Genomic DNA, 26,992 nt, shown 5'->3' on the forward strand with positions numbered 1-26,992 from the left:
AAATGGTAAATCCACGCAAGGAATATCTTTGAAGAGTTTGACAAAAGCTGGAGACTAATGACTGTAAACGGTCAGCACGACCCAACGAATGAGATTCTTTCGAACGATTCTGCAGTGTTTGCGGTCTCCTTTCGCTTCCAAATCGTCATGATCGTTGGCTGAGTAGAGCTCTCTCTATCGTTGCCTAAAGGCAAGCCATGACACTTCTGTAAATGATACGACAGATTGGTTGTAGACGTTGATCTCGCAGAGTCCTTGATTGACCACTTCTGACAGTGTTTGCAAGTTATTAACTGATCATACCGAAGCTTCTTCGACCTCTTTGGCCGCCACTGTTGGCTGACGGTTCTAATTTCAAATTGTTCCCAAAGCCAGTAGTTCGAGGTCCCACGAGTGCGTCGAGAGCTATTGGAGTCTGTCCGTACCGGTGCGGATTCAAGATCGTAAACTTCCTCAGATAATGCTGTAGGGGATGACTGAGAGGTAATCTGGCTGATAGAATCCTCGGTCCCAGATCCACGGAGCTCTCAATGCTCGATTGGGCTGTGTCTGGCACGATATTCTCCATCAGCACATCTCCTTCGTAACCATCATTCAGCAATAAATAATCAACTGCTTGCTTTCGGCGGGGTCGCATCGGAGGATCCATATTTTCTAAGTTGTCAAGCGAGCGGCAAATGATAACCAACAGATCCAGATAGTTCGGTCGTCGTATGTTTGCAACCGCGTTCCACGCGTTGTCAGGGTAAATTTTTACTCGCCATACCTAAATAGGAATACGATTACTATACGATTACTATACGATTTTGCGGTAGACTATACAATTACTTTACGATTAGGTTCTCATTTTCGCGATTAACTTTACGAGTATTATAAAATATTGACGGTACCGTAATCGTATCCACCTCTAGAAAATACACCAGAGCAGCGATTAGATGTTCAACTGTGCTATGACAAGTTTTTACAATTGTTGGACCAAGCCGTTTCTGAACTGAAATCAGCAGAAGGTATTTCTGAGGATCAGAGGTACCTTCGGCTACCACTGCTATCAGAAATAACTAACAGTATCCGATATTATAGGTCCCCCTCTTTGGCGTACAATAGCTTCACGGAAACAGTGACTGTGATGACCAGTGTGGCGATCCATTCCATCCATTCCACGGAGGGGTTCCGTGGAATGGAAGTGGACGCTAAGGGGCAATTTCGCAATGGAATGGATCCACGGAGGGTATCAGTGGAGTGGATGGACAGTGGAATGGAGGAATGGATACATTCAAGCTCACTATCTAGTATCTACACCTCGATAACCTCGTTAGCCCGTTGAAACCCACTCTCCTCCCTCCTGACCACCCGTCAACTCCTTCTATTCCTTCAGCGACCTCTCATGCGACTCTGGCATCCGTAGAAGGTGGTCGTTACTTTGAATAAGACTAGCCTTTTGCCATGAGCGCAGAATCTGCACAATACCTATTGTATTGGCCTCCAGACGATTGCGCAAAGGGTTTAACATTCCACCGCAAGAGGAGAACAATCTCTCGACATCTGCGCTCATGGGTGGAACGGAGAGAACGTCAAGGGCCATTCGAGCTAACCGGGGATAAAGGCTTCGTTTCTCGTGCCAATATGATAACGGATCAACAACATCCTGGTCCGAGTTCAGGTGCAAACGTTGCCACTCCTCGTACTCGTCTATTGTAGGGTACACCTGTTGAGAAAGCAGTGGTGTCTGGCGACTTTCTTCACGATTTTTGTTAAATTTCATATGGAAGACCTTCCGCCGTTTGACATCTAACGGCAAGCTGTGTACAGAAGAGATGCTAAGATGCCTGTATTCTGAGTCCCATAATTCCTGAACGAGTTTCTTTGCTTTATCAATCCACGAAGTTTCACTGGCCCACCAATTCTCGAAGTATGGCCATCGATACGCAGGATGAAGGGCAACAGCAGCATAATAAACAGACGTCTCATCTAACTTTAAGGTAACTGAAGGCGCATTTTCAGTCGTCTCGCTGTCAGATTTGTATGTTTCTGCCATATTGATGCCTTACAGTAAGATTGTTTACTCGTAAAGATACAAGAAGTACTACGTAGACGCGTGCTGGAGCGCGTCCCAGGGGTAGCCCCTGCCTTCAAAACCCGAACCCCTAAAATCCTGTCCATTCGTCCATTCATCCATTCCACGCCTATTTTAAATGGATGGATGGATTACGTAACAGCAGGCAGATGGAATGGATGGAAATGGATGCACGGACCTCCATTTCCATCCATCCATTCCATTTGAATAAATCAGTGGAGTGGATCGCCACACTGGTGATGACTTGCCCGAGCAGCATCCATGAAGGAACTGTGGGCTGGATCGAATACGAGACCTTTAGATAAGTTAAGAACTATCTCTCTAAGCACAGTCCGCATACGCTACGAAATATTCTCATGAATAGGTCTACCACTGAGTCTTTCGGTGGTGAGTACATTGAAAGGGCCAGACGGAGGATTCCTGCTGATTCGCGATATACGAATGACACCGGAGTGGCAGCAGAGCTGCAAGCAATGGCACAGACCCTTGCTGAAACAGTCGAAACGAACATCGCACTAGGATACTATGGTCCACTTGAGTACAGGGGTCACAAGTGGGTTGGTGAGCTGAGTGAAGCTTTCATTGAAGTCTGGAGACCAGATTCACACGATAGATTTGTGAGTAAACCATTGGATTGGTTCTATAGGGATTAATCTCCTCACAGATTTCAGGACTTGATTCAAGATGGATTCGAACTCGCCCATGAGTATCTCCCTGTCACACTTAATCTTAAAATAAGCGAATTCTTAAAAAAAAAAAAAACTGAAATTGCCGCAGCGTTCGGTGATATTTAGAGCTAGGAAACGCAGTCTAATGCCCTTAATTAGCGACCCACTAAGATAAGCAGCACGCTAACTCTAAGTCAACTCTATATTAAAGGACTGAACTAGTTCAGAACTCAAAAGATCAGCTCATCATTAACTATATTATATGCCGTTTATTGTGTCTAGATCCCTATTAAAAAATCACGAATGGCCATGATAAGGAGCAGTCACGGACGGCCACAGCCGCACTAATTGCTGCTGATCTGGTATGGTGACTAAAGGTTAGTCCCGACAATCGTACCCGCCCATGGCAACCGTGTAATAGCATCACCACCCTTGAGGTTATAAGGCAGAAAATAAAATAAAATGTCAATTACATTTACTAGTCCAGATCATGGCATTCTTTTGTTCCTCACTAGAAATTTGATAATGTAGTGCCTCAGCAAACTAATAGGGTACATTGGTCCTTAACTATGGGAAAATGAAATTTATGGCCGCAGAATTTTACCCTACCTTACTATCAAATTACCCTACTTTTCTAATTAGGCTAAGCGCATTTCCGTTTTAGGCAAAGAATGGGTTCCCCGTATTTTGTCGGAGGTCCCAGTTAATCGCGCCCGTCACTTCGCTCGTTTAGCCTGGCGCTACATCCATGCGTACACAAAGGATCTTGATGGCTAAGAAATATAAGTCTCATCGCAGACTTCCAGAGAGCTTCGAACTTGACGTAAGCAGCGACGGCTCCTGAGTGATGGCTGTATCGTCTGTCTGGGATTGCCTGCCCGATATGTAGTATATTTTGATTGATTTCGTGTTTGCGCTTCGTTTGTCTCTGCTCTATATTCAAAATTTAATGTAATTGTATAACTTATGACAACATTCCCACACCTAATAATTTAAGGTTTCAGGGTTAGGAAAAAATTTGAAAAATATGGCCGCCAGGGTTAGGGTTAAACCTGATTGTCGGGACTAACCGTTAGTCACCATAGGCAGAACCAGACCGAAGGCCACGGAAATCAATAATGAAAGTAGAGCAGTTAGATCCAACAAATAACTTGGACAGTTTCAGGTGGAAATTTGGTCATTTTATGATTAATTCGCGGTGATACCATGACCCTACCGATACCTAGCTAATCGATAAGCAAAATCCTCCGCATCTCCTCCAGCGGGTATCTCTCCACATCCCTATGCACATCGTAGCAATCGCACAGGAATGTATGGTAAACAAATATGAGTATTTTCCTAGACTCCACAGGAAAAGTTCGCTGTTGTCCGATCCACTGCGCCTTTGTACGATATCCTAGCGCGAGCCAAGCGACTTCGCTATTTTCCGGCGGGAGTTCTTGCGGGGTAGATAAGCAGTATTATGCAGGCATCCATATCTTACCAGGTGACAAGCTTAGCAAATTGTAGCACGGTGGGATTGGGCGATGCTGTATGTATGACCATGCAATAGATATTGGCGCTTACAAGTATGAAAGGGTAGGGCCAGCCAATCGAACTAAACACCGATTATAATTACAGACGAGGTTCGTTGGCATTGATTCAATTGCGTTCATACCTCGATAACTGATAGTGAGAGAGAGAAACTTTCAATTAGCTATTCTGCTCTCAAGCCAAAGATCTTGACCATCTCTATCATTTGTTGCTTCATGCCATAGTCCCCTCTTTATGATATCCCTTAGTTCAATCCATGATCTGACTCCTATCCTCATTGCAGCATCCTGAAGCTTTTTCATAAACCACACCCTCTTGCCCAGTCCAGTTGCTCCAATACCTCCCATTGTAAGAACCCAAACCAGCATATGATCATCGCCATCCCACTCAGTGAGTGCTATCCTCAATTGCGTTACTAAGTATTTAAACGGTGCGACACTATACGGCAGGGGAAATGTCACAAGTAGACTGTAAATTAAAGTTGCAAGTCTGTCACTCTACCCACCCTCGGCGGGAGTGAAAGCAAAGCATGCTGCGTCGTATTCCTGTGATCAATTAACACAGAAGCCGTTACTATTTTTCGACCCTCGCAGAAATCGTCAATCATGATGGTGTAGCTATCCAGCATTGATAACACCATGTAAAGATCCTGATCTGTGCCGAAGCCCATCCCTTGACCATGGAATATAAACTCTCTCGACAGGCACGACAGCGGCACCACTGGGAAACGTGGTGCAGTGCATTCTCGGGTTCCGACTAGAAGTCCTGCTCTACTGGAAGATTAGTTCTCCCTTAACTTAGCATACCACACAGCTGACTTACATTGAGATGAGAGCGGCGAGCCCTGGGATCTCAATTTTTTCCAACCCACCTTTGAGCTCGATTAATTTTGACAACCCATCGAAATGAATTGGGTCAATCTCCGATAATGCCAACCAGTTCAATAACTGCAGACTTTTCAGAGGACCTTGCTTTGGCGTCTTTAGTGGCATTTCTTCCACTTTTTGAAATTTCCCGGCCTTGGCTAATGCAACAATAGCAAAAATATTGATGTCCTTGCAAGCTTCTACAGGATCTTTAATAGCAATACTCAAACTCCGTACCATCTCGGCGCGGGATCGAAACATGTCGAGGGCAATACGATCAGAAGGTGTATCCCCAAGAGTTCCTTGCGGAGAATTGGTCAAAGCTCCCGTAATGAAAATATGCAACACACAGGGGTTCGAGATTGACATTTGTATCAGGCTTGCTCTAACGTTGGAACTGTTGGCGCCGTCAGGGAATAGAGCGGGAAGAACAACCTCGGCATCTTGACACCATTAGCTGTGGTATATTGATGGGGCGGATTGCCTACTAAATGCGATGCAATGATTGACTAAGGCGCTGGGAAAAGTCACAGTTATACGACGGGAGAGGGTTGACATTGGGTCCACCTTGGGTGCTGTTCATCGGTCTCCTCTTGTCATGAAGAAAGACGGTACCACGCCCCGACTGCTCAACTATGGCTTTCTCCTGGGGAGGCCGATTGTGACGCCAATGAAAGTGGGCAGCATTTGCTCGAACAATTGCCCTTGTTTTTGTCCTCTGATCCTGATCATCCGGTCTGACGTTGACGAACTGAAGGTCAATCTTGGTAGCGGGACATGACCTTGCACATCGTTGCTGTCGGGAGGCGCTTCGACTTGATTCCATTCGGGAGGGGAATGGAGAATAGGGATTTCAATTCAAAGTCGTTTTTATTATCAATACTCCTTTCAGGAAGTGTATTTCTGTGTAAAATATCCCGAACAAAATATGAGGTGCAGAAGAATAAGCAGGGCTATTCTGTGCTTTAGTGGCTCATCCTCCATTCCAAATCAGGAAAGTGCATTCTCGGTGCGCTAAACCCGAACGGGATAGTGCATTCGCGCATCGTGTTGATTGTGAACTCGATATGTAGTCAGACTACAAGGCTACAGAGGGCCACACAGCATGAATTGTCCCTAACTCCGGACCTAAGTGCACCACGCCTTGCTCCTTGTTGAATTCCTAGTGTGCCACTATACCACTTTCACAGTATGCATTACGACTGCGGGTCATCCCTGCAGCTCCGAAGAGAGCGAATGCATCGAACTTTTCTGAGACAATCACTAAAACCATGGCCTCTAACGGAATATAAATATATCTGCCCTCCTCTCAAGCCAGAGGTCTGCGCTGTCTTCACAAAACTATACTACCTCAGCTCACAATGGGTTCGAAGGATATGCCGCCCCTGGCCACTTCATTCTGGCGAATATTCTTGAAGTCTCAGTTACATTACAAGGCTCAAGTTCCCGACAAAGAATACCGATCTCTCCGGAAAGGTTGTCATTATCACAGGAGGGAACCAGGGGCTCGGCTTCGAATCCGCACGTCAATTTCTCTCATTACATCTGTCCCACCTTATCATTACTGTACGTTCCGAGGAGAAAGGGAAAGCCGCGGCTTTGAAGCTTCAAGCAGAGTACCCGAATGCAACTATAAGTGTGTGGCTGCTAGATATGTGCTCATATGATTCGATTCAAACATTCGTCAAGCGCGTGGAGAGCGAGCTACCACACCTAGATATCGCTATCCTTAACGCCGGGCGGTCCAAGGCCGATTTCGAACTGGTCCCTAGCACCGGCCACGAGGAGACATTGCAGCTCAGCTACCTCTCAACAATCCTTCTTGCTACTCTACTACTCCCGATTCTGAAAAGCAAGTCTCCGCAGGGAACACCAGGCAGATTGTCTATTGTTTCCTCGGGAACCGCTCTCGCGACAAAATTCTCCAACAGCCAGCAGTCACCCCTCTTGAAATCCTTCGATGACATCAAGGCTAGCCCCACCCCGGGCCTCCAGACTTATGGTGCGACCAAACTGCTTTGTCATATGTTTATCTACAAACTCGTAGATTATGTATCCGCAGACGACGTGGTTGTAAGTCTCGTGGATCCGGGGATGACCAGGGGGACGGGATTAAACCGCGACATGCCCAAAGTTATTAGGACATTAGTTGTTCCGATGCTGTTCGCGATATCTCGCAGTGTAACGGATGGTGCTTCTGCACATTTGGATGCCAGTGTAATAAAAGAAAAGAGTCTCATGGATGTTTTATAATGGATTGGGAGATCCGACCGTGAGTTGAAACCTATCGCTTTCCCTCTGATTGTTCGATTCTGACATATTCTTCTAGGTTTCCTCCTCTCCTATACACACCAAAGGGAAAGACCACCATTGAAAGATTGTGGCAAGAGACATTGGATGAGTTTGATTTCGCTGGTGTTCAGAGTGTACTGGAGTCAATGAAGAAAAACTGAGATCACGGTTGTGGTCGATCATAATTGATCATGTTAAGCGAATAGGACGAGGTACTAATATCACCGTTGTTGATATTTATTATATAATTGCACGAGTTTAGGTTTTGATAGATCCTCTACATCTAATTGAAGAAATTGATGATATATCTTTCAAGGTCCAAGTAAAATGTATGTTTTTGAAGAGGTTTAGTTCGTCCTTATGGAAAATAGATAGAAGCCACCCTTTACTCGCCTGAACAGATTAAAAATGTAGATACACGGTACAATGTGATTGAATGTACTATAGGTCAATTCCAAAAGTAAAATTCATGTTACTGAAAAATAAGCTTCATACACAAGTCAAGGTCAGATCATCCCCCAAAGCATTTCCACCAATGTCTCCCAAGCAATGTCTCCCAAGAATCGACATATGCGACACACCCATTCCACCGCGCCGCAAATGAAGCCAGCAAGTTCGAGACCTTTAATATCGGACTCATTGCAACGCGAGTTATCATTCGTAGGAGAGATGTTAAGGAAAAAGCCCACAGCGAGCCACACTCCAGGACTCGCTCGGCGGCGATCCAAAGGCTGATAATCCTGTTATAGTTATTTAGTTGGGAAAAATGGTTAATAGTCATAGACGCAAACTTTGCTATAATATGAAAGAGTTGTAATAAATACAGGTCATTAATAAAGTTAAGGGAAAACCAGATGTCTAAGCTTATAAATAGTAGATATAAAAATATACAAAGTGTTGCTGATTGGATGCTGATCTCAGTATGAATAAAGTATATTTATATAGATATAAGGATTATATTTTCAAGGTATTTAGCTAAAGGTAGAGATAATATAGTTAGTTTATTGTTAGAGTCTGGATTCTGTAGACAATATTCTGTTGCAAAACTAGAGGTAACAGAAATCAACAAGAAGAACGCTTGGAAAGGAAAAGAGAAAAAAAACAACTACCCAGATCTATCGGCCTCATATAAATAGACAAATCAAAACAAGGAACACCTGGAGATTTGCTACGTATGTTAGAATAAAGGAAAGAGATCCCTAGAAGATTCTATAAGCCTGTTTCATGTGTTGGTGCCGTACAAAGCTCCTTTGAGGTTGTTCAGAGCTTTCCGCACGATGAATGGCAAACGGTCAACGTCAAGGATAATATTATCCCCTTTGACAATCGTATCTTTCTCGACTCGGTAATGGATCGCATGAGAATAGTTGCGCAAGACAGGCTCGAGCTCTACCTTCACGAGAAATTGGGGTTATATTATGAGGGTTTGCTACAATTGCAAAGAAAGATTTCCAACCTGCAGCGAATGTTTAGGGTTTCGAGGCTTGACACATTGTAATTGTAGAAAAGAAATATAAAATCTTTAATCGTTCGGAATTAAGTGAGGCAATGAGATATAAAATATATGCAACCAGAACCTTAAATTCTTAATGGTAGCTCAACCTTGGCGAGCGTCGTTAAGATAGTTGAAAAGCGTTGTGTGGATAGTCAATTACGGGATAAGGGGCCATAGCGGCCGTCCATTATGAATCCACGCAACAATGTAGAACAAGTGGGCTCCGGCGAAGAGCAACAAGAACCTTTTGCGAATCGCATTGGATAGAAGGTGAGAACGAGAAATTGGATGTAGGGTCGTTACCCATTTTAAATTCGGACCTGACATTATGCTCAGGAAGGTAAACGGGAGACAATGGTTGCGAGGTTGAAGTATATCTCACTCGTGCATTGGGCCTTACTCCAATCAGTACGCAGTAAACCCAATCTCAAATCCTTTGACCAAACTGGAAGCTCATAGTATATTTTCTTCCATAAAAACGGAGATCGTCCACGTGAGCCATACAGTGCCAGTATATTCTCCGAACACTTTCCGTGCTGGTAGGCGCGGTAGGAAAGCCACATGATATTTCTCACAATTGACTGTCATCTGGACCGCCCATCAACTCGGTATTCACGATTCCATCGTTCAGGTACACCAATCCTCCAGCTTTGGCCCCTTTCTGTTCCGGACTGAGATCCTGACTACCGATCGTAAACAGACGGAAGCATTAATGTAAATATGTCCTTCCGCGTGAAGCGGCGGCAGCGTGACGTCGTAATCAATCTCGGCCCGTAGTCTGTCTACTGCTTGGGTTGCCCATAATAAAATAAACGACTGGGAGGGAGGAGGGTCCCAAACAAACATGCAAGCATGGAAACAACGAAAAGCATCATGATAACTTTCCATGCAGAAACCCTCGATCCCCCATGCAACACAAATGCTGGACCTTGTCGGGTCTCTACAGGCCAGCGACAACTCCGGGAGTACATCAGTTCGTCGCCTTTAGCCCCACATATGCTAGATCTTCATCGTGCCCGGGCGATTCGTTTGTTTTTTTGATCTCCAAGAAGACTTTTAAGGACCTCGGTCTCGCCTTCCAACTTCGACACTCGCATTCTTAACTCGTCGCGCTCGCGCTGCACGTTTCGGAGTTCAGCTTCAAGATCCTTCACCTGATCGAGACGCCTTTGGCGATATCGGCGCGCGGCGAGGGTATTGAGCTGGCGTTTCACAACACGGGCGGGTGTGTCATTCGGGGTCTCATTATGGGGCGGAGTCGAAGAGTTAGGCGAAGACGTCGGACTCGGTACTGAAAAATGTGTAGGAGTTGGAAACTGAAATTGGCGGTCTGTGTCGAGTTAACATTAATTTCGATATTCGGAATAGTCCACAAACCTTTAATACTTATTGAATGAGTGCTGGGTGATTCGAAGACATTCGGTCGCTCACTCAATTCTTCGACTAAACCAGGAAAGCCATCAAAAGTACCAGGATCTGGCCCAACGACGGGCATATAGGTTGTAGGGTAAAGTAGAGTGGAGTGATCTACCAACGGCTGACAAAAACCCTCACCATCATCTGACCCAGCCAAGGTTGGGTGTCCTGTAAACTCATCACAGGACGGTTCGAACTGCGCAATTGATGTAGAGGCGCTATTCAAAGCCGGAAATGTTGGAGAACAGAGATAATTATGGTCATTGTGAAATGCAGCATGCCATGGAACATGCTGCTCCACAACTCCATGGCGGTTTCTTCGGTCGTGGGCATCGTGATGGTTGGAAGAAGATGCTGCTCGATTGGGAGGGAGTCGGCCCGCAGGGTGAGTTGAAGGCAGGCATGACTGTATTGCTTAGACCGGGCCCTTCAGACCCGAAGTGATAAAGACGCGTTGTGTACTGAAGACCTTGTACAGGGCACACAGTACGTTGTTGAGGAAAAGAGAATGGGCTGGGCTGGGACTAATAAATAAGCACTAGCACCGGCACTCAAGGATATCCGATGCCCTTACTGCTGCGAGCCTGCGACGCAGCTCTGGAAGAGGAGGCAAATTACTCATGCACAGTACAGTAATCGATCGACTTTTTGCATAAATTCGCCAATTGAACGTGGCAGACGACGAGCGCGCATAGATGTATGATCCATTCCTTACTTCTTATTATATATGCTGGATTTTTATTAGTTCTTAAGTTGGCCGGTAATTGATCCGCGACGGACCGTGTTCGTCCTGATATCTCTGTACTGTTACGGGGCCACGATAAGGTTTTTGGATTCTTCAGCGTTTGTACTAGCCATAAAATATATACTAGGTCTAACTCGTTAACCGAAAGAATGAACAAGCATCCTACAGGCGGCTCAACAGATTTTGTGGCTGCGCAGCGCTGTGAGTTGAAATGACTCATTTTGAGTCTTGTTCCACTACAAAGCACTTAGAGGACGGGTTAGGCGAACTCAGTCATAAAGTTTAAACCGGCTTGTCTGCCGGCACACAGCCATGGTCTGCTCCGACTGGTCCCAAGCTAGTCGCCAAATATACTAGTGTAATCGCATTCGGGTTACCTAACATGACGAAATACGGCTTGTGTTGTGTGATAATTTGTCGGGAACTGGGGTTAATCTAAGACGAGACTCTTTTAATGCTTTGTTGACGCAGATATTCAAGTGCTTATTACCAGCGTTATTAAGTGCTCCCTGATATCCATAACGAAAATTGTCTCTTACGAATCTGAGGTATTACAAATGATGATCAAGGATCTGCAATCTAAGTTAAGGATCTTGTCGATTTCATTTATGTGTGGTTTACTCCATTATCAGGGTTAGTAACCCTACCCCTCATTTCTCGTCTTGGACGTCGCTCAGCTACTTGCAACGTCTCAGCCCGCAAGTCGGACCCTGCAAGCTGCCAACGTACAATGAGTACGAAGGACTCATACTTATCTTATGCAATAATTAATTTTGCATTTAGTGCCCTGTTATTACCAGTTAAGGTACCCGGAAAAAGAATAGAGAGAAGTTTTGTCTCTTCGTTCTGCTACTTTTAATTCATTTGGGGCAGCACAGCCTACCTTGGAATTTTCAGGTCAAGGCGAGTCTTTTGACCTGAATAAGCGGGTCTTCTGAAGTCATCTGTTCATGTCGTCTGCACTGTCACCGGTCTTCCAGCATCGACTGGAGAAGTCTTCGGCCTCATCTTTGAGGGCTCACTGCCCCGGAAAGTGCCTATTTTTGCTACAATTACCAACAACAGCTAGAACTTACATCACACAATTATACTACTCGGATGATGCATCATAATCCAGGAAATCATAAACGGCGATTCTTTCCGACAATCAACCGTTAGATGCATTTGAGCTGTCATCCATCTATGACACATCTAAGACACAGATATCACAAGATGTTCGCAACCCGGATCACTCGACTGCTTGCTGCCTCAAACCACTCAAGATCTCAGCTATTGCCAGACCTCCGAAGTGATTCTTCAATCACGACGAGAGTTTCGAAAGGGAATACTAAGGTTTGCCAGAATTAGTAGTACAGGGAAGTCAGAAGAGGAGCAAATCGCAGAGAAAAGACGACCAAAACACCCTTTCAGCGCGCAAATGTCGCCGGAAAAGCAAATTGTGTTGTCAAGCCAAATTTGCAAATGGTCACCAAGGAGCGAGAAGGTTGCAGGATGCAGGTAGCAAGGTTGGAAAGGGGTGCGGCATTACTGAGGAAAGTGACTGTGGTTGGGAATGGCAAGCTGTCAGAGCGATTGTTGATCTATATCACAATATTGATCATTTAAGGAGAGCGACCGCAATTTGATTTCGTTTGATAAGGAGGCTTTCCTTCTTTGAGATACTGGTATTAAATTCGTAGTAAAGCCGGAAATAAACCTCTGGGTACTATTGGTTAGCCCTTTTCTTCCAAAGCGTATCGAACAATTATCAAAATGAAGGGGAAGTGATTGATATCAGATGATGTCGGTCCAATAATATATTCTCAAAGATGGGTCTTCCTATTGTTCATTCTTCCACCTCCAAGAGCCTCAGCCATGCTTTCCCTATGTTCGTGGGATTTGAAGCATGTCGGCAACGTTGGGTTGTCTTCGTCATTTTCCCCCCTCCGCCAATTGATGGAACAAAGCAATAGCGCAAGGATATTTTGACTTACAAGTCTTCTCATATAAGGATGACTCCAAGAGCACTATATTAGAAACGTTGAACAGTTGTCGACTTGCCGAGTCTCTTACCTCGGGGAACTTCGCTTTAATGGCTACTCACTTCGAGTAACGAAAGGAGCGTATGCCGTTTTCTCACATTCAGTGCCGCGCAGAATCTTTGGACTACGGCTTACAGTCTACGATTATATACAGCAACAGTGCATCCACAATGACTCAGTGGTATAAGACAGTGGGCAATGTTGTTTCGTAAGATCCGTACAACCAGAATTCCACAAACGATACTAAATAAACTTAATTTGTCACAATTATTGAAGCTAGGCTTTCATGCCGAGCCGTAGTACTCTATTTTTTAGAACTTTCGGCAAGATAAGTGTAATTTTACGGCATGATAAGTCCTAGAGATTACTGGATCGTGAGTATGCCTTATTACCGCTATCAGTCTTGGGCATCACATACTTTCTTCTGCCAGGCGGTTAGTTATTCTGGCTAAGTTTGATCTGTCCAAGGTGGAGCTGAAGACCTGAACCCTTACTGCACGCCAAAAGCCCTGCCGGCGATTACATGCGATGAGTACAAATGAGTCATTCTTATTCATTTTAACTCAGTTTTGGTAACTCTACATAATAACTTATCCCACTTTCACAATGTGAAACTATGATGCAAACTTTAGTATTTTTTTAGACCTCAAGCCTGCCTCGTGGTTAGTAAACACGCACCTTGCCACCTGAATTGAGAAAGGGAAGTCAGCGTCAGAGATGACATCTAAAATGGCTGAAGCCTACCTCCCAACCGGCTTGTTCGTCCTCGAGTCGCCAGCCAGTCTCCACTGGATCCTGTCACCAGCCCTGCGATGCTTGCTCTCGTCGTCGGCCTTGTCGAATACGTATACGCTATATCTCTGTCATTAATGCCTATCCGGGGGGTTTACGCTGAAGAAGGCGCCTGCGACATTCAGTGTGCGAGGAACTGGATCAGGGTTTAGGGTCAGGGTTTGGTCGGGGGGGGGGGGGGGGCCGATCCATCAGGATTTCTTCAATTAGACTTGGACTCACGCAGATCCTTGCAGTTCATTAGACAGTTTGTCCTCCCCGCGAAGTTTACTGACTGGTTGAAAAATTGCCGCAATCTCGATCATCCGGCGCTCGTCGCTTAGGTATGTCGAAATCAAGGCACAGCATATACGGAAGATATAGGAGCTTTTTTTCCGCATATTCAGGGTTTGAAGGAGTTAGGACCGATCCTACCCGTTTCATGAGGACTAAGCTGTCCAAGAACGGACGCATTTTGAAAGGCTGTATCATTTCCGTTTTGAAATGGACTAATGTGAAGGCTTTAACCCGGTCAGAAACCCGGTCAAACCTGGTCTGGCCGCGCCTGACACGGCTTATTGAATTTAATGACAGTATTTCAAAACAATTAGTGTAGTAGAATATTCCTGGATATGTGTCTTTGGATTCTACGTTGGCTGCGCTGTGCTGTGTCAGGGTGTTCTATGAGTATATCGCGGATGTGAGACTGTTACTCCGCCACGACGTCATAGATCTTGATTCGAACTCCCAGCTGCAGATCCGTGCAATCACGTGAGGCAAGAGTAGGCTAATTACTCCAACAGATAAATCAGACGACACTCTGAGAATAACGAGATTATTTTACGAAGTACGCAAAAAGGACTGAATAGAAATACTAAGACAATTCGCTAGCACCATAAATTATAATGAATATAGCTGGGAAAGCTTAATCGCAGCGCTGTCAGGGGTTATGGCATAGCGGCCTTCCACCAGTTGGTTAAAAACCTGGACAGACGATCAAGGTACGACAATTCCCTCAGAATTTGATCTCATTTATCCCAAGGCCACTGCTGAACTTTCGCCGGAATGGCACAGTGTCAATTGGTCCCAAGATGTGTACAATCGATTAGGCGAATATCTGCTTCAGTCTTTGAGGGTTCGAACTGGTTCGAGAATTGAATGGCACAAGCTCACTACCACCTAGCCAGTCAACGCTTTCATAGCCACGCGAGCACTTCGTGGATGGCCTAAATTCGTGTGGGGCCCTTTTTCCATTGGTTCCTGCTGGAATGTGTAAAATGCCGAGATCAGGTACAGATTGCAGGAACGACCGGATTTGCTCACTAGCGTCCCTGGGTTTGTCCCGTACTGCGACTATGAGTTGTGCTGGAGATCACGTCTGTCTGTCTACGGGCCAGAAACACCACCCAGACAATCAGACGGTCGTTGACTGCGCTGCGAGAAACGAACCTATCGAAAATACCGACATTCGCAGTTCGGTCTTACCGAATTCCCGCGGACAGAAGATTTTCCTATCATTCCCGCAGTGCCTGAGAGCATTATGCTACGAGTCTCCAATTTCTTCCAGCAAATCCTGCTCTGTGGGTTCCACCATCGACCATGCATGACGACACTATGTCCCTCAGCACCATCACCTCAGAATAATGTGAGGGTGACAACTGTATCGATCACTGGAACTCCTGCGGTGAAAAGTAAGTGGCTGATGAACAAACGGAGACTAATTGGGTCCACTCAACTGTGTTTGACTTTCATTTATCTGCTAGTACGTATATTTAAGGAACGGCAGATCAGCTTCGGCCATCTCACGTATCCACTGGTCGAATTCTCTGTGAGCTAAGTAAAGGACACCGCCATCGTGCTCAAATCCGACAGATTCTGTGCTAATTCATTGAGATAGTAGTTCTATGCGTCTCGGAAAGCCAATTGTCCAATCAAAACGTTCTGTCGAGGAGGGTACATGTGAAGTTGTTTTAACCTTCAGGATCCAACGAATTCCTCCGAAAGTTAAATGTTCGCAGTTTGGGTCTCAATGTTTGAGATTATACTACCATCGTTGGACACTTGAGATGACTGAATTGGCTCGAACTCCAAAATCAAAAATAAGTGCACAGTAACTTACCGCTGTAGGCGATGTCCTCTGCATTGATTCACAGCAGAGCCATCAGCGGCTGCAACCACGACCTAATAAAGAACCCACAATAAAAATCGGTCTAAAAATTATCAAAAATTCAGGATTTTTTTCCGTTTAAGGGATTCTGCCGGAGGCAACGTACGGGTCGCCGGTAGGGCTAGGGTAAAACTAACTACGCGGCCCAGACGTGCCCACGATAGCCAGAGCGGCCAACTGGTGGCCCAGGGTACACAGCGACTCCAGCTGCTAGAGATTAAGATTTACATATTAAAGGTTATAGAATGTGTTCTTATCTTCACACCTGTCTAAACTTCAAATAAATTGACTGGGAGGAAAAGCATAGCTCTCCCAGATGTCCACCTATAAACACCCTTAGAATCCGTTACTCTTGACGAATTCCTGGATCTCGTCAAAAGCGATCTGAGCCTGGAAATGAAGGTTAATGGCATGACCTACTCCAGGCACAATGTGCGCCTGCGAGCTGTTGCTGGCAGCAGGGTATAATGCTTGGACCATGACTGACTGGTCGGACGGATAGGCGCAGTTGGCTTGACAAAAAATCATGTCGTACTCTCCAAGAACAACATCGACTGGGCCAGTAAAGCCAATGGCTGGCTCAACGGGCTTAGTTATTGTAAATAACTCGCCGATCGTCACCGTCTGCTTGGCTGCGTCGTCCTTCGCAAAAACTGCGAACAGTGTCAGTGCAAGTGGCCACTATATTATATGGGGACCGGCAATTCACTTACTGCTAGGATCAAAGTTAGGATAGTGCAAAAACGCAAACTGATTCGAGATGGCAGAACCGGTAACAAGATAACCGCTGGGGAGTGCCCCAAACCTTAGAGGCTGGTTCTGAGAGGCAATGGCAAGGTTGAAGTCAGCAATTGTGACGCCCAGACCGTTTGTACTAATTGAGAACCCGGTCAAAACAACGGCATCAAAATCTTTAGGATACGAAGCAGTGATTCCAACTGACTGAATGGACCCGAACGAGTGTCCAACACCCACAACGTGGTGGAACTTGTGGCCAGCAAGGGTTCCATCTCGGAGAGACTGAATCAACGAGTGCGCCACCTCGACTTGGAGAGGTGCTTGAACAATCTGAATAGGGTCCGGGTGATCAGATGCCCCGACACCAAGACGATCGTAGGAGAACGTGGGGTAACCGGCTGCAGCTGCGTTGTCGACATAACTGAACCCTTCAGCAAAGTCCCAATAGGATTTGTCAAACCCAATACCATGGATCAAAAATTGAATAGCTTTCGACGATTTCTTCGGAGCCCAGTCGACTGGATAGCAAAGCTTGGCATTAATGTTGAATATGCCAGAGACGTTTGCTTCACCTCCATATACTTGCAATGGCAGAGACGAATTTGCGGACAAATAATCAGCAAACGTCTGTGTCACCGCGAACTGACTACCTGAGTCGCTGTAGAGAAGTCTGGAATTTGCACTTGTCGAGACGTTCACGGGAATTGTGCCTGTAATACAGATAGCCTTTCCGCCAGCAGACAGCGATGGAGCAGCATCCCTAAGACTGCTATGTCTAAACTCATGACGGTCTAGAAGAGGAAGAGCAGTCGATGAATGCGCAAGTAGAACAGCCCAAGTGGAGACGACGAGGAGCTTAGAGAGATAAGTGGAGAGAAACATGACGAATTGCAGTTCAACCAGAGATTCAATTGATGGAATGCCAGTACTGAATGACGAGATACGGCCTCATATATCAGTTGCCGATCCTGATCCATTTCGTCTTACATGTTGAATAATGTATTGACTCTGACTAGATAAATATTGATTATCTACCCTGCCCGAGTCCCCGACATGTCGGGGATCATGACCGAGAATTGCCGAGGCTGTCACCGACGTGCAGATTGCACTAACCACACGTAGCATGAATCGGGCCTACGTCCAGTCGAACCAATCCAATAGACTGCCATAATCCCCCGGTTATCTTGAAAATGCAAGTGCGCATCCCGCGTCGCGAAGTTCATGGCTGCCTAGAATAGTTCAGCGTTAACTTGTCCTCCATTGCTGGACGCGGTGCGAGAAACAGCACCTCCCAACCTAGCTGCCTAACCCTATTGAATCAGGGGGTGAACCTTGGGTTAGCGGCTGAACGTCACTCGCCGACCAGCCCCTGAACGCCGACTATTCAGTCTCTTATTTGCGTTGTAGAGAAATTTGTATCCTGTCACGACAACATTGCGTCATTCCCAACAGAATCTGGACCTCGGTGTGGCGCTACTGAACGCGGAGTTCCGAGCGATTCCTTCGGTTGACCGATGCGTCGGCTCGGATTTTTCGGCCTTCATATTCCTTCTCCGACGGAATGCATGGTTCCCCGAGGAAGCGTGCGTGCCGTAAATCCGGCATGCAGTGACCTGGTCATCCTGCGCAATAGTCGTCCAAACACGTTTCGGTCGACGATCGACGTAGCTAGACGGAGGCCACACCATGTAAAACAAATCAATATACTTGCACTACGGTGACATTCAGTTACCGGATTTTCGATGTTCTATGGTATGCTCGATTGTAAGGCGGTTCATTGCATGCCATGCGAGTAAAAGTTTAGACCTACGTCAAAAATGCAGGACACAACACACAAACAAAATAATTGAACACTTCCACAAGCTGCGTTTTAAGTGTCGGACCCCACCCAAATAAATTAGAACAATAATTAATCGCTCCCTTCTGAAAACGCAACAAAGCACATCTAATCGTACAAATTCAACACGTCACTGTAAAACCGACCCTTACTTAATCCCATGCGCCAACTGGGGGACCGAATCCCTCGAGCGGCGCCTGGTACAATGACGCGGTACCGACACCATCCACACCGGCATTGGAAACCGTATTACCCCACCACAGCAACCGCTTGGGCTTGTACTGAACTGAAAAGAAAATCAAGATTCCGCTGAACGCCATTCCACCTGTCAATCCGGACGTCAAGATATAATTGTACTTCGACCACCACGCAAGGTAGCGTCGGCGAATGAAGTAGTTGAAGATGAAGCCGACGTAGAAACCGGGAGTGAAGTACGACAAGTTGTACGTCGCGCCGTACCTGTTGATACCAGAGAGGATGATGACGGGATGGACATGACGGAGATACTTAGTGTAACGCTTGCGAACGTACCAGAATCCGATGCCGAAGAGAGCACCGAAGAGAAAAGCATACTTCAAGAGCGGATACATGTCGTCGTAGGTTCTTCGTGGTCCAACAACGCCGAGCAAGATGGTGGTCGAGTAGAGTTGGTTAGGGAATGGGCATACAAGACGAGCTGGCTGATTCGGTGTGCACAGATCGGGTGTCGAATTAATTAGCCACGTAATGGCACCGGTCGTGATAAAACTCTGCATGAGGGTGGCAGTAATTTGTGCACGGAAGACACCACGTGGAGGGAGTTTCGCATAGTGAGCAAGCTTCAGATCCGAAATGAAGTTTTCCGCCTGATCGTCAGTATTGTAGCCGAAAACGCGAAGAATGATAGACGCTGCGGCATTACCAGGAACCATGAAGCCAGCGACAATGACAGCAAGGGTGTCTCCTGGAATAAGGTACCCGGTCATAGACGAAATGATGATCGTTGGGATAACCAGCGCGATAGACAGCAAGATAATGATAATCAACGCCCACACGGGAGTACCGGTTGGATAGACGGTGATGCCAATGATACCAATCGCGAGCGAGCCAACCATAATTGCCAAATACCACAAATCTGGAACTTCCTGGTAGTGAAGCATCATGGACGACATTGGATCATGAAACTGGTCGTACGTGGATCTCTTGTCGCGCTTCCAGAACTTCAGACTTTTGGCAAAGCCGAGCATGGCTTTGCTAATGACCTTCCACTCGTTGAGCAAGATATATGCAAATGCGCAGGTATACATCGTGTAATAGGCACCCAACATCATAATCTGTCCAGCACCGATATAGGTTTGCGAATAGTTGCGGTAAGCATCGACATCGAAATGGCCATCGTGGTAGATGCGCGAGACATTGTATCTCTTGGCGTGGTTGTCGTAGACATTGGCATTGTTTGGTGGAAAATAACCAGTATACTTATAATTGGACCAGTACATTGCGATGACAACCAGTCCACCAATCAAAACACCAATAAACTTATTGGCGACGGAGAAGAACGGAAGAACAAGAGGTGTCGTGTAATTGACAACAGACCAGTCGAACGAGGTCCACGGATTGAATCCAAGCCCAGACCTGGATCCTGTCACGTACGCGAGCTTGACATTCTTTGGGGCAATCCACGTAAGCCAATTGAAGGTACTGAGAGCCGTAAAGAGGTAGTTCGGGAGCCAGAAAAAGAGAAACATGGCGATAAAGGAGTAGCAGAAAAATCGGTACTTAGAAATCGTCCATCCGTTAATGCTTTGCTTAGTTTCGGGAATGAGAAGTGTCTTGTTCAGCTGCAAGATTGGTAAGACTTGCGGCCACAGCGCTTTCACTGGATACACGGCATATCGTCGGAGCATGCCAGCGAGACCATAGCCGAAGAAAAGGGTGACAATGCACATAAGCAGCAGGAATCCAAAATCGACGTACTCAAAGCCAAAAAAAATCGGAAGACGTAGTGCAAGACCGTAGTGGAAAAAGTTGGATGAACCCGCGCCGATGTTGGTCATGATAGTTGCAAACATCTGCTCCTTAAAGCTCCACGGACCGGGGTTGAGATTCAGTGACCATTTCCAGATTGTGAACTTCTTGTGAGGAAGCACCCTTGCAATAAACTTGCCAGACGGAAATATAAGAATTTGCAGGACCGTAGCGTTCAATATAATACTAGGCTGTCTCTGGTGGAACATCTGGTTGATAAACGACGCGCAGCAGACCCAGAATCCGCCAATAAGATACGCACGGAAGGTCTCGCAAGGCATAGACGTGTCGTCAGTCGGTCTCACGACGGCACGCACTTCAGGATAGGGTGAATGGAAGCGGATGAGCGTTGCCTGGAATCGAAGTCGCAAGTCATAGCTAGCCTGGTCCATCTTGGAATGTTCAGGCCCCTTGAGAAGGAGTCTAATCTCTGCCATGGCGTCTTCTGGGAAGTTTACATCCTCTTGATGGTATTCCATTGCTTCTGTAAGAACCTTGAACGCATCCTCGGCACTGATAGTCTTCATTTTCTCCATCAGAAACTCGATGTCATCTGGATGGTTGTCCGCCAAACCGCCAACCGTGCACATGAAATCATACACGCGATCCTTATCCTCATCGGTATAATGGATGTATGTGCCATCAGTCTTCTCCAAGCTTGTGCTTTCGGTCTCGCCCTCAGACGACGAGGTGCGCACCTCAATTGCTCCAACCTTTTTTTCGTCGTACTCGGTCATCTGCACACGTTAGCACAATTTTTTTTCGCTATTCTAAAGCGACAACTTGCACACCTCCAATTATGATATGGTAATCAAAATATGACGTTGGCGATGACAGCCGCGTGAAGAGTACTATTGGGTTGGTAGCTATTGGAGCAGGGAGCGATTGTGCAAGAATATATGTCTTGAGACACGCAACTTTATCTCTCCAGCAGAGCGGCACAGGAGAGGCGGTAAGTGCATGAAGTTGCTTGGAAGGTCAGAACTATTTAGATGTGGCTCCTGTCGCCAGCAGACAGCGCCAAGTGCCTAGGAAGAATGCAGTAATCCAATAGACGGCCGTCGCGCGCCGACAGGCGACCTAACAGCGACACACGCAATCATGGTACCTAATGCGTAGGAAACTGCTTTATGGCAAGTCTTTGCCCTTACGAGGTGCTTGGCACCTGGGCATCCGGGCAAAAACGATGTTAAGAGCTTTGTCGTGGGCGCAGCAAATATCTGACACGCTCGCGATACATTGTCGCCCTCGGTGGTTAGGGATCCGTACGATAAGCTGCTGGCCTGGGCGCGCCATTGACTGCACGCACGTTGGTGACTCGCTTTCCCGCCCAACTTTGGGCTGCTCCAGAATAGTTAACTGCAATCACATTACCACCAGGCATTGCACCAATTTAGATCCTATTCGCGCAACGCCGCCCATAGCATAGCTCCAGAGATGAGAACCTCTCTTCAAGTTTTATGTAAATATCGTTCTCGACCGACAATAATCCAGTTACAAGATCCACATCTTTATCACGGGCTGGATCATGGTGAGCGTTGCTGACATCGCGTTTTCGCCAAGCTGTGCCCGCACAAAAGCCAGATAAGGAGCGACAGCTCTCACTGATACGAACTTCATTACTATTTTGCTGCTCGTATTTGCGCATGAACCTTACCGTATCTGAACTACGACCAATACTGTGCAATCAGTTAATTTATCTCTGAGATAAATATTGACAAGGACCAACAAATCGACTGGATAGTCAAGGGACATGCGGCCCCAAGGGGGGGGGAGGGGAGAAAATTATTACCGTCCATCCGTTGACCACCAACATAAAGGCTCGCGTATGGTGCATGGATATATAGACTCGGATGCTACTTTACATTGCGTGGCTGCAGCGCCAGATGGCTTTGGGTTGCAGGCGATCCGGTCCTTCTCCGTAAAAACCCGCTATTTCAGCATGGAATGGATTATATCTACCGTGAACGCGTCTGGACACTTGATCACTCTACGATTCCTTCTTACTCTAGCCACCAATTTGCAGAACAATCTACCGGTTCTAATAATGACCAAGTATCATACCGCTGAGGGCTCGTTCTCTACGGTGTGATACTACGTGGGATCTGCTGTGACGTCTTTCGATCTGTAAACCTGTGAGCCTGAGGAGCTGGCAATCAAACCTTATTGTGGCCGCATCGTGCAACAGATAAGAAAACCCAAAGAGGAGTTAGCATTTCCCGGAACCTTGACTCGGATTGAATAACCTTCTGGTCAAGACTCAAGACTGACACCATGTCAGACCAATAGATAACCCAAAATCCCAGCAATAATTACCAGTAGGGTTTGCTTTAAGTGATAACTAGTTACATGTGACATTTGGCTCCTTCGATTTCCAGATACACACGTCTTAGATCGAATCAATCGTTTTTATACCTACACGTCTCCCGAAGGAACAATTATTCTTCTATAGACTACACTATTGGGCTCGGCAGATGGCAGTCATCTGGCTATGTGCCATGCATCGCCAAGCCTGCTCCACTTTTGACGGCCAAAATCACGATCAACTGTGGTCACCCTCTGGTTCAGATTTCCGGAATTTCGCCACGCCATGCCTTATGTTTCTGCTTATCAGAGTTTTTGACTCAATCAGCTGCCATCTTAAAAGCGATCATGACTCCAGGCTGATAACGACAGGATGGTCTGATTTAGCATGCAATAGTTGCAAGTGTTGGGGAGTTGCGCGATTAGACAGGACTCGCCCCCTTTAAGGTTGCAGTCTGTGCAACCTTATCGCGCCGTCCAACCACGCATCAGATAACTATATGTGCGGTTGTTTCGGTGCTGTAGATTCCCACTTTGGTTGGAAAATGGCTCTTTGATTAATTTTACCGGACATGTCGTCTGTCTCAGTTATCTGATGGCAAGAGATTAAGTTTTGCAATCGATGGCGACTTCTGTTCCGTAGTGGTCGACACTGAAGTTCCAAAGATATTTTGCGTTTCTGTAACCACAAATACCGAGCAAAGGATTTATACGATTAGTGAGTAGTGACAACACGGTGATGTATGAATACGGCTGGATTTGCGAACTTATGTCATGAGGGAACCGAACATTTTTCTAATGAACCGATTAGTGGCCCGAGCATTAGAGTCGATTAATGTATATTAGTAATTGCACCACTGATTTTATGCGAACCATATGACTTTCTTGCGATGACGCTCACCTATAGGGAAGCTCATGACAAAATTGTGAAGGCGGTACAGCGGCTCGAATTTCTCGACCATGCCAGAACTTTTACCATGCAAGTTGAACCTACGTTTAAGCCAATTTTTCCTTGTAAAATTCGCGTCAAGTCAATGATTGATAACATCGCTAAGCCGATATGAATGCTGTTTGCGTCGGTTTAAAAATCAAATGCAACGTGACCATCAGGAGCCGCACTCCGGGGCCGACCCAGTCAATCATAGTCCGCCCGCGATATTATTACTCCACCATTCCTAGCCTCATTTTATCGATGCTATGCTGAGCTGTGGTCGCAGTAAGAGCGGAGTAGGTATTGAACCGAAGTACACTACGATAGTCACCCAGGAAAGCTACGAGATATTAGACATAAGTATTGTCTAATACGATTACTATACGATTGGTCGCAAAAGTTTACGATAACTATACGAGCAATGAAGTTGGTTACTCGCAAAAAATCGTACAGTTACATAGGCATTTGGGCAATGTAAACCCTAACCCCTGACCCACCCACTCTTGACGTTTGCGATGTAGTGTCGACGTCAGCATAATATCGTACACGCCGGGCGGAGGCTATTCAATAGCTTATCGGCCATTCGATCGCAGTCAACTGCACCTATATATAATCATCTATTTGCAAACGGCGACCAGCACAAGTATAATCCAATTATCAGATTTAGGCTACCGCGTGCAAATTCCACTCTTTATTTATATGTGGGATCGATGCTTAAACCGGAAACTAATTCGCGCAAGCTGTTCATATGCTTATTGTTAAATTGGACTGTTTATGAACAGAAATTTTGCTCTAATACATTTGGTGTGGTCAATACATTCGACTGTGTGGTCAAGGGCAGTAACTTTAGTGGTGTGCTCTGACGAGGTTGTTATCTTGCTGGTCAGGCCGGAATGTAATGCAAACTCTCGACAATAAACGTTAGTCAATAACTACCCTGCTCTTTACCGGCTTTGCTGAAAACATCTGAAGTCCAGCTTCTGAATACTGAATACTGAATACTGAACACCGGGAAACTGTGAAAACTGTGCAGATCATTCTCTCACGATCACGTGAGCGCAACTATGTCGGCGAGACTCGCCGATCTTACACAGGACTGTATCGCGTGCAGCGTCCTGTAGCCTCTGCTTCCGTGTCAAATAAAGCGTCTCGCAACGACAGCTATGGAGTGCATATTGCTCAGATTGCATCTAAGCCCACTCGCGCAACTGACGTTGCAATGGATACTGACGAGGAAATACGTGTTCGTCAAATACGCAGTATTATTTTGACGAACGAGCCTGACAATGAGTACGAGTTCAGACTCAGTGAGGAGTCGTATAATCGACTGCAGACTGAATTCGTGATGGATGAACATGATAATGCGTAATGGTGGGGTTGTGCAGGTCGCGATCAGAATGACTGACATTTTGTATAGCTATCCCAGACTGTTATATGATTGGACCCGCCAAGTAATCACTATTGTCACAGTGCCAACTCGCTTACACGAAGACACCTCGACTGCCATTCTTTCCAGTATCAACAACCACGTGACATCAATCATGCAACGTGAACAGATTCAATTGGGCCCCAATGAGAGACTGCGGATCACCCATAGTCCCACGATATTGGTAGACACCGGTCACTCGAAGTACAAAATGGAGCCAGATGGAGCCATATACTTTGAAACCGTGGATACCATGGGCTACAAAGTTATCATAGAAGCTGGTGTCTCGCAGGCATATGACAGTCTGTTGGACAAGGCCCGGAAGTGGATTATCGACAAGAAATGTGAGCTTATTGTTTTACTTGCATTCAACGAGAAGCACCGCTATTCTGCACCATGCAAGCGCATTTCGTTAACGTTGCTCGAAAAGAGTGCTCAAATTGTGCAAATGCGACGGCAGTTGCTGTCGCCGAGTTATCCAAAGTTCCGCGCATTAGAGTTTCTAGGGCATATCTGGTTTGACGAACTCTCTGAGGCGTTCATCGAGGTAGTGCGAAAATCACCCAGTTCCGATGGAAACGATGATCTCTTGAGAAGTAAATACGTAAGTCTGACTCTGTTTTAATCTATGGAATCAGACTAACATGAATGGGCCATAGGCCTTAGTGGAGGACGGCATAAATAAAAGCTCTAGTATCCGTCGATCAATTGGGGATTTGAAACTGGCTGAACTGATACCCACAGTGTCGCATAATAATGAAGGAATTGGCGACCTCATTATTGATTTCTTCGACGCCGTTGAGTTTATGGATATTATCTGGTGTGCAATGATTGGAACCGCTGTGAATCGATTTGAGGATGCTGTAAACTGAAGCCTTGCTTGCTCTATATTTGGTTTTATCAACGTGCAAAGTTATTGGCCGTTTTTCTCCGTCGGTATTACTGAACAGAAATTACCTACTCGAGGTGCTCTATCATTTGTCAATACACCATTGCTATCACACCACACAAATCGGATAAGATTACGGCGCCACGGAAACAGGTCCTAAAGGGTAATGAGAATTGAGAGGTTCAATCATCATTACATTTATCCTTAGGTCTGGAACCACGTTTTCTTTTTTACAATACTGTATATTAGTAAGTTAGCCATCACTTCATTGTTTCTATTATAAAATCTAAGAAATTGTACTCTCGACGTGTAAAATAAATTTCAATGCCCATTTCCATCGCACAGTCACAAATGGGCTTAAACCACGTTTTCATATCACAACAATTGTATATTAATAAGCTATCTTTCACTTCAATCGTATATTCTATCGTATATGCTATATCCATTGCATGCATAAAGTTAAGCAGCGTAGTCATTAATACCGTTGGCCTTGGACTTTGCCAATAGCTTTTGATAGTCCCGGACAGCGTCTTCCAATGGCTGATCTGGCTGAATCCCACCTTGTACCCTCGCCTAATGTACTGGAAACCAATGGGGAGTCGATATGCCACGGAATATCAGGAGCCGAGGATTACCAGCCATTGAGTATACTCATGCGATAAGTGAAAGAGAACTTGCAGTGAATGAACTGAGGGAACCTAGAAGCTTCCGCGAGATAGGAAGCCGATCCGACCGACGTAAATGGATGGAGGCATGGCCCAAACCACGAAATCAGCGACCGCTTATTAGCTGGTTTGCAACAGAGCAAAGAG

General features: G+C 45.9%; 8 protein-coding genes across 8 annotated transcripts; 3 read left to right on the plus strand and 5 right to left on the minus strand.

Moving 5' to 3' along the window:
• Window positions 1-2,430: 2,430 nt before the first annotated feature.
• Window positions 2,431-2,868, plus strand: POJ06DRAFT_272152 (uncharacterized protein; the record flags this gene model as incomplete). Its single annotated transcript, XM_056189551.1, has 2 exons — window positions 2,431-2,691; window positions 2,746-2,868. 2 exons carry the CDS (start codon window positions 2,431-2,433, stop codon window positions 2,866-2,868), a joined length of 384 nt encoding a protein of 127 aa, XP_056046868.1.
• A 1,562-nt stretch (window positions 2,869-4,430) lies between these two features.
• POJ06DRAFT_279217 (uncharacterized protein) lies at window positions 4,431-5,967 on the minus strand (the record flags this gene model as incomplete). Its single annotated transcript, XM_056189794.1, has 5 exons — window positions 4,431-4,772; window positions 4,838-5,045; window positions 5,098-5,584; window positions 5,630-5,658; window positions 5,681-5,967. The coding sequence occupies 5 exons, from the start codon at window positions 5,965-5,967 to the stop codon at window positions 4,431-4,433; spliced, it is 1,353 nt and encodes a 450-aa protein (XP_056046869.1).
• Window positions 5,968-6,256: 289 nt separating this feature from the next.
• POJ06DRAFT_293350 (uncharacterized protein) lies at window positions 6,257-7,776 on the plus strand. Its single transcript, XM_056190421.1, has 4 exons — window positions 6,257-6,583; window positions 6,618-7,322; window positions 7,358-7,413; window positions 7,471-7,776. The coding sequence occupies exons 1-4, from the start codon at window positions 6,503-6,505 to the stop codon at window positions 7,592-7,594; spliced, it is 966 nt and encodes a 321-aa protein (XP_056046870.1). The 5' UTR covers window positions 6,257-6,502; the 3' UTR covers window positions 7,595-7,776.
• On the minus strand, window positions 7,777-8,285 carry POJ06DRAFT_241829 (uncharacterized protein). Its single transcript, XM_056186156.1, has one exon. It carries the CDS (start codon window positions 8,212-8,214, stop codon window positions 7,945-7,947), a length of 270 nt encoding a protein of 89 aa, XP_056046871.1. The 5' UTR covers window positions 8,215-8,285; the 3' UTR covers window positions 7,777-7,944.
• Window positions 8,286-9,935: 1,650 nt separating this feature from the next.
• Window positions 9,936-10,423, minus strand: POJ06DRAFT_234442 (uncharacterized protein; the record flags this gene model as incomplete). Its single annotated transcript, XM_056185789.1, has 2 exons — window positions 9,936-10,219; window positions 10,306-10,423. 2 exons carry the CDS (start codon window positions 10,421-10,423, stop codon window positions 9,936-9,938), a joined length of 402 nt encoding a protein of 133 aa, XP_056046872.1.
• Window positions 10,424-16,232: 5,809 nt separating this feature from the next.
• Window positions 16,233-18,156, minus strand: POJ06DRAFT_241840 (catalytic protein). Its single transcript, XM_056186157.1, has 3 exons — window positions 18,096-18,156; window positions 16,762-18,015; window positions 16,233-16,701 (listed from the first exon to the last, which is right to left on the minus strand). The coding sequence occupies exons 2-3, from the start codon at window positions 17,666-17,668 to the stop codon at window positions 16,385-16,387; spliced, it is 1,224 nt and encodes a 407-aa protein (XP_056046873.1). The 5' UTR covers window positions 17,669-18,015; window positions 18,096-18,156; the 3' UTR covers window positions 16,233-16,384.
• A 485-nt stretch (window positions 18,157-18,641) lies between these two features.
• POJ06DRAFT_284223 (OPT oligopeptide transporter protein-domain-containing protein) lies at window positions 18,642-21,487 on the minus strand. Its single transcript, XM_056190155.1, has 2 exons — window positions 21,422-21,487; window positions 18,642-21,367 (listed from the first exon to the last, which is right to left on the minus strand). The coding sequence occupies exon 2, from the start codon at window positions 21,365-21,367 to the stop codon at window positions 18,776-18,778; it is 2,592 nt and encodes an 863-aa protein (XP_056046874.1). The 5' UTR covers window positions 21,422-21,487; the 3' UTR covers window positions 18,642-18,775.
• A 3,387-nt stretch (window positions 21,488-24,874) lies between these two features.
• POJ06DRAFT_293353 (uncharacterized protein) lies at window positions 24,875-26,434 on the plus strand. Its single transcript, XM_056190422.1, has 3 exons — window positions 24,875-25,230; window positions 25,283-25,895; window positions 25,951-26,434. The coding sequence occupies exons 1-3, from the start codon at window positions 25,085-25,087 to the stop codon at window positions 26,161-26,163; spliced, it is 972 nt and encodes a 323-aa protein (XP_056046875.1). The 5' UTR covers window positions 24,875-25,084; the 3' UTR covers window positions 26,164-26,434.
• The last annotated feature ends 558 nt before the right edge of the window (window positions 26,435-26,992 follow it).

This window comes from Lipomyces tetrasporus (assembly GCF_029532465.1).
Source record: "Lipomyces tetrasporus strain NRRL Y-64009 chromosome Unknown POJ06scaffold_1, whole genome shotgun sequence".
Taxonomy (NCBI): domain Eukaryota; kingdom Fungi; phylum Ascomycota; class Lipomycetes; order Lipomycetales; family Lipomycetaceae; genus Lipomyces; species Lipomyces tetrasporus.

Bases quoted from the DNA above. Each gene is read 5' to 3' on its own strand.
- POJ06DRAFT_293353 (XM_056190422.1), top strand. From the start codon at position 25,085: ATGGATACTGACGAGGAAATACGTGTTCGTCAAATACGCAGTATTATT. The intron at 25,231-25,282 runs GTAATGGTGGGG...CATTTTGTATAG, and splicing joins ATGGATGAACATGATAATGC to CTATCCCAGACTGTTATATG. The intron at 25,896-25,950 runs GTAAGTCTGACT...AATGGGCCATAG, and splicing joins ATCTCTTGAGAAGTAAATAC to GCCTTAGTGGAGGACGGCAT.
- POJ06DRAFT_241840 (XM_056186157.1), bottom strand. From the start codon at position 17,668: ATGTTTCTCTCCACTTATCTCTCTAAGCTCCTCGTCGTCTCCACTTGG. The intron at 16,702-16,761 runs GTAAGTGAATTG...CACTGTTCGCAG, and splicing joins TCCTAACTTTGATCCTAGCA to TTTTTGCGAAGGACGACGCA.
- POJ06DRAFT_241829 (XM_056186156.1), bottom strand. From the start codon at position 8,214: ATGACTATTAACCATTTTTCCCAACTAAATAACTATAACAGGATTATC.
- POJ06DRAFT_293350 (XM_056190421.1), top strand. From the start codon at position 6,503: ATGGGTTCGAAGGATATGCCGCCCCTGGCCACTTCATTCTGGCGAATA. The intron at 6,584-6,617 runs GTTCCCGACAAA...CTCTCCGGAAAG, and splicing joins AGTTACATTACAAGGCTCAA to GTTGTCATTATCACAGGAGG. The intron at 7,414-7,470 runs GTGAGTTGAAAC...ATATTCTTCTAG, and splicing joins ATGGATTGGGAGATCCGACC to GTTTCCTCCTCTCCTATACA.
- POJ06DRAFT_284223 (XM_056190155.1), bottom strand. From the start codon at position 21,367: ATGACCGAGTACGACGAAAAAAAGGTTGGAGCAATTGAGGTGCGCACC.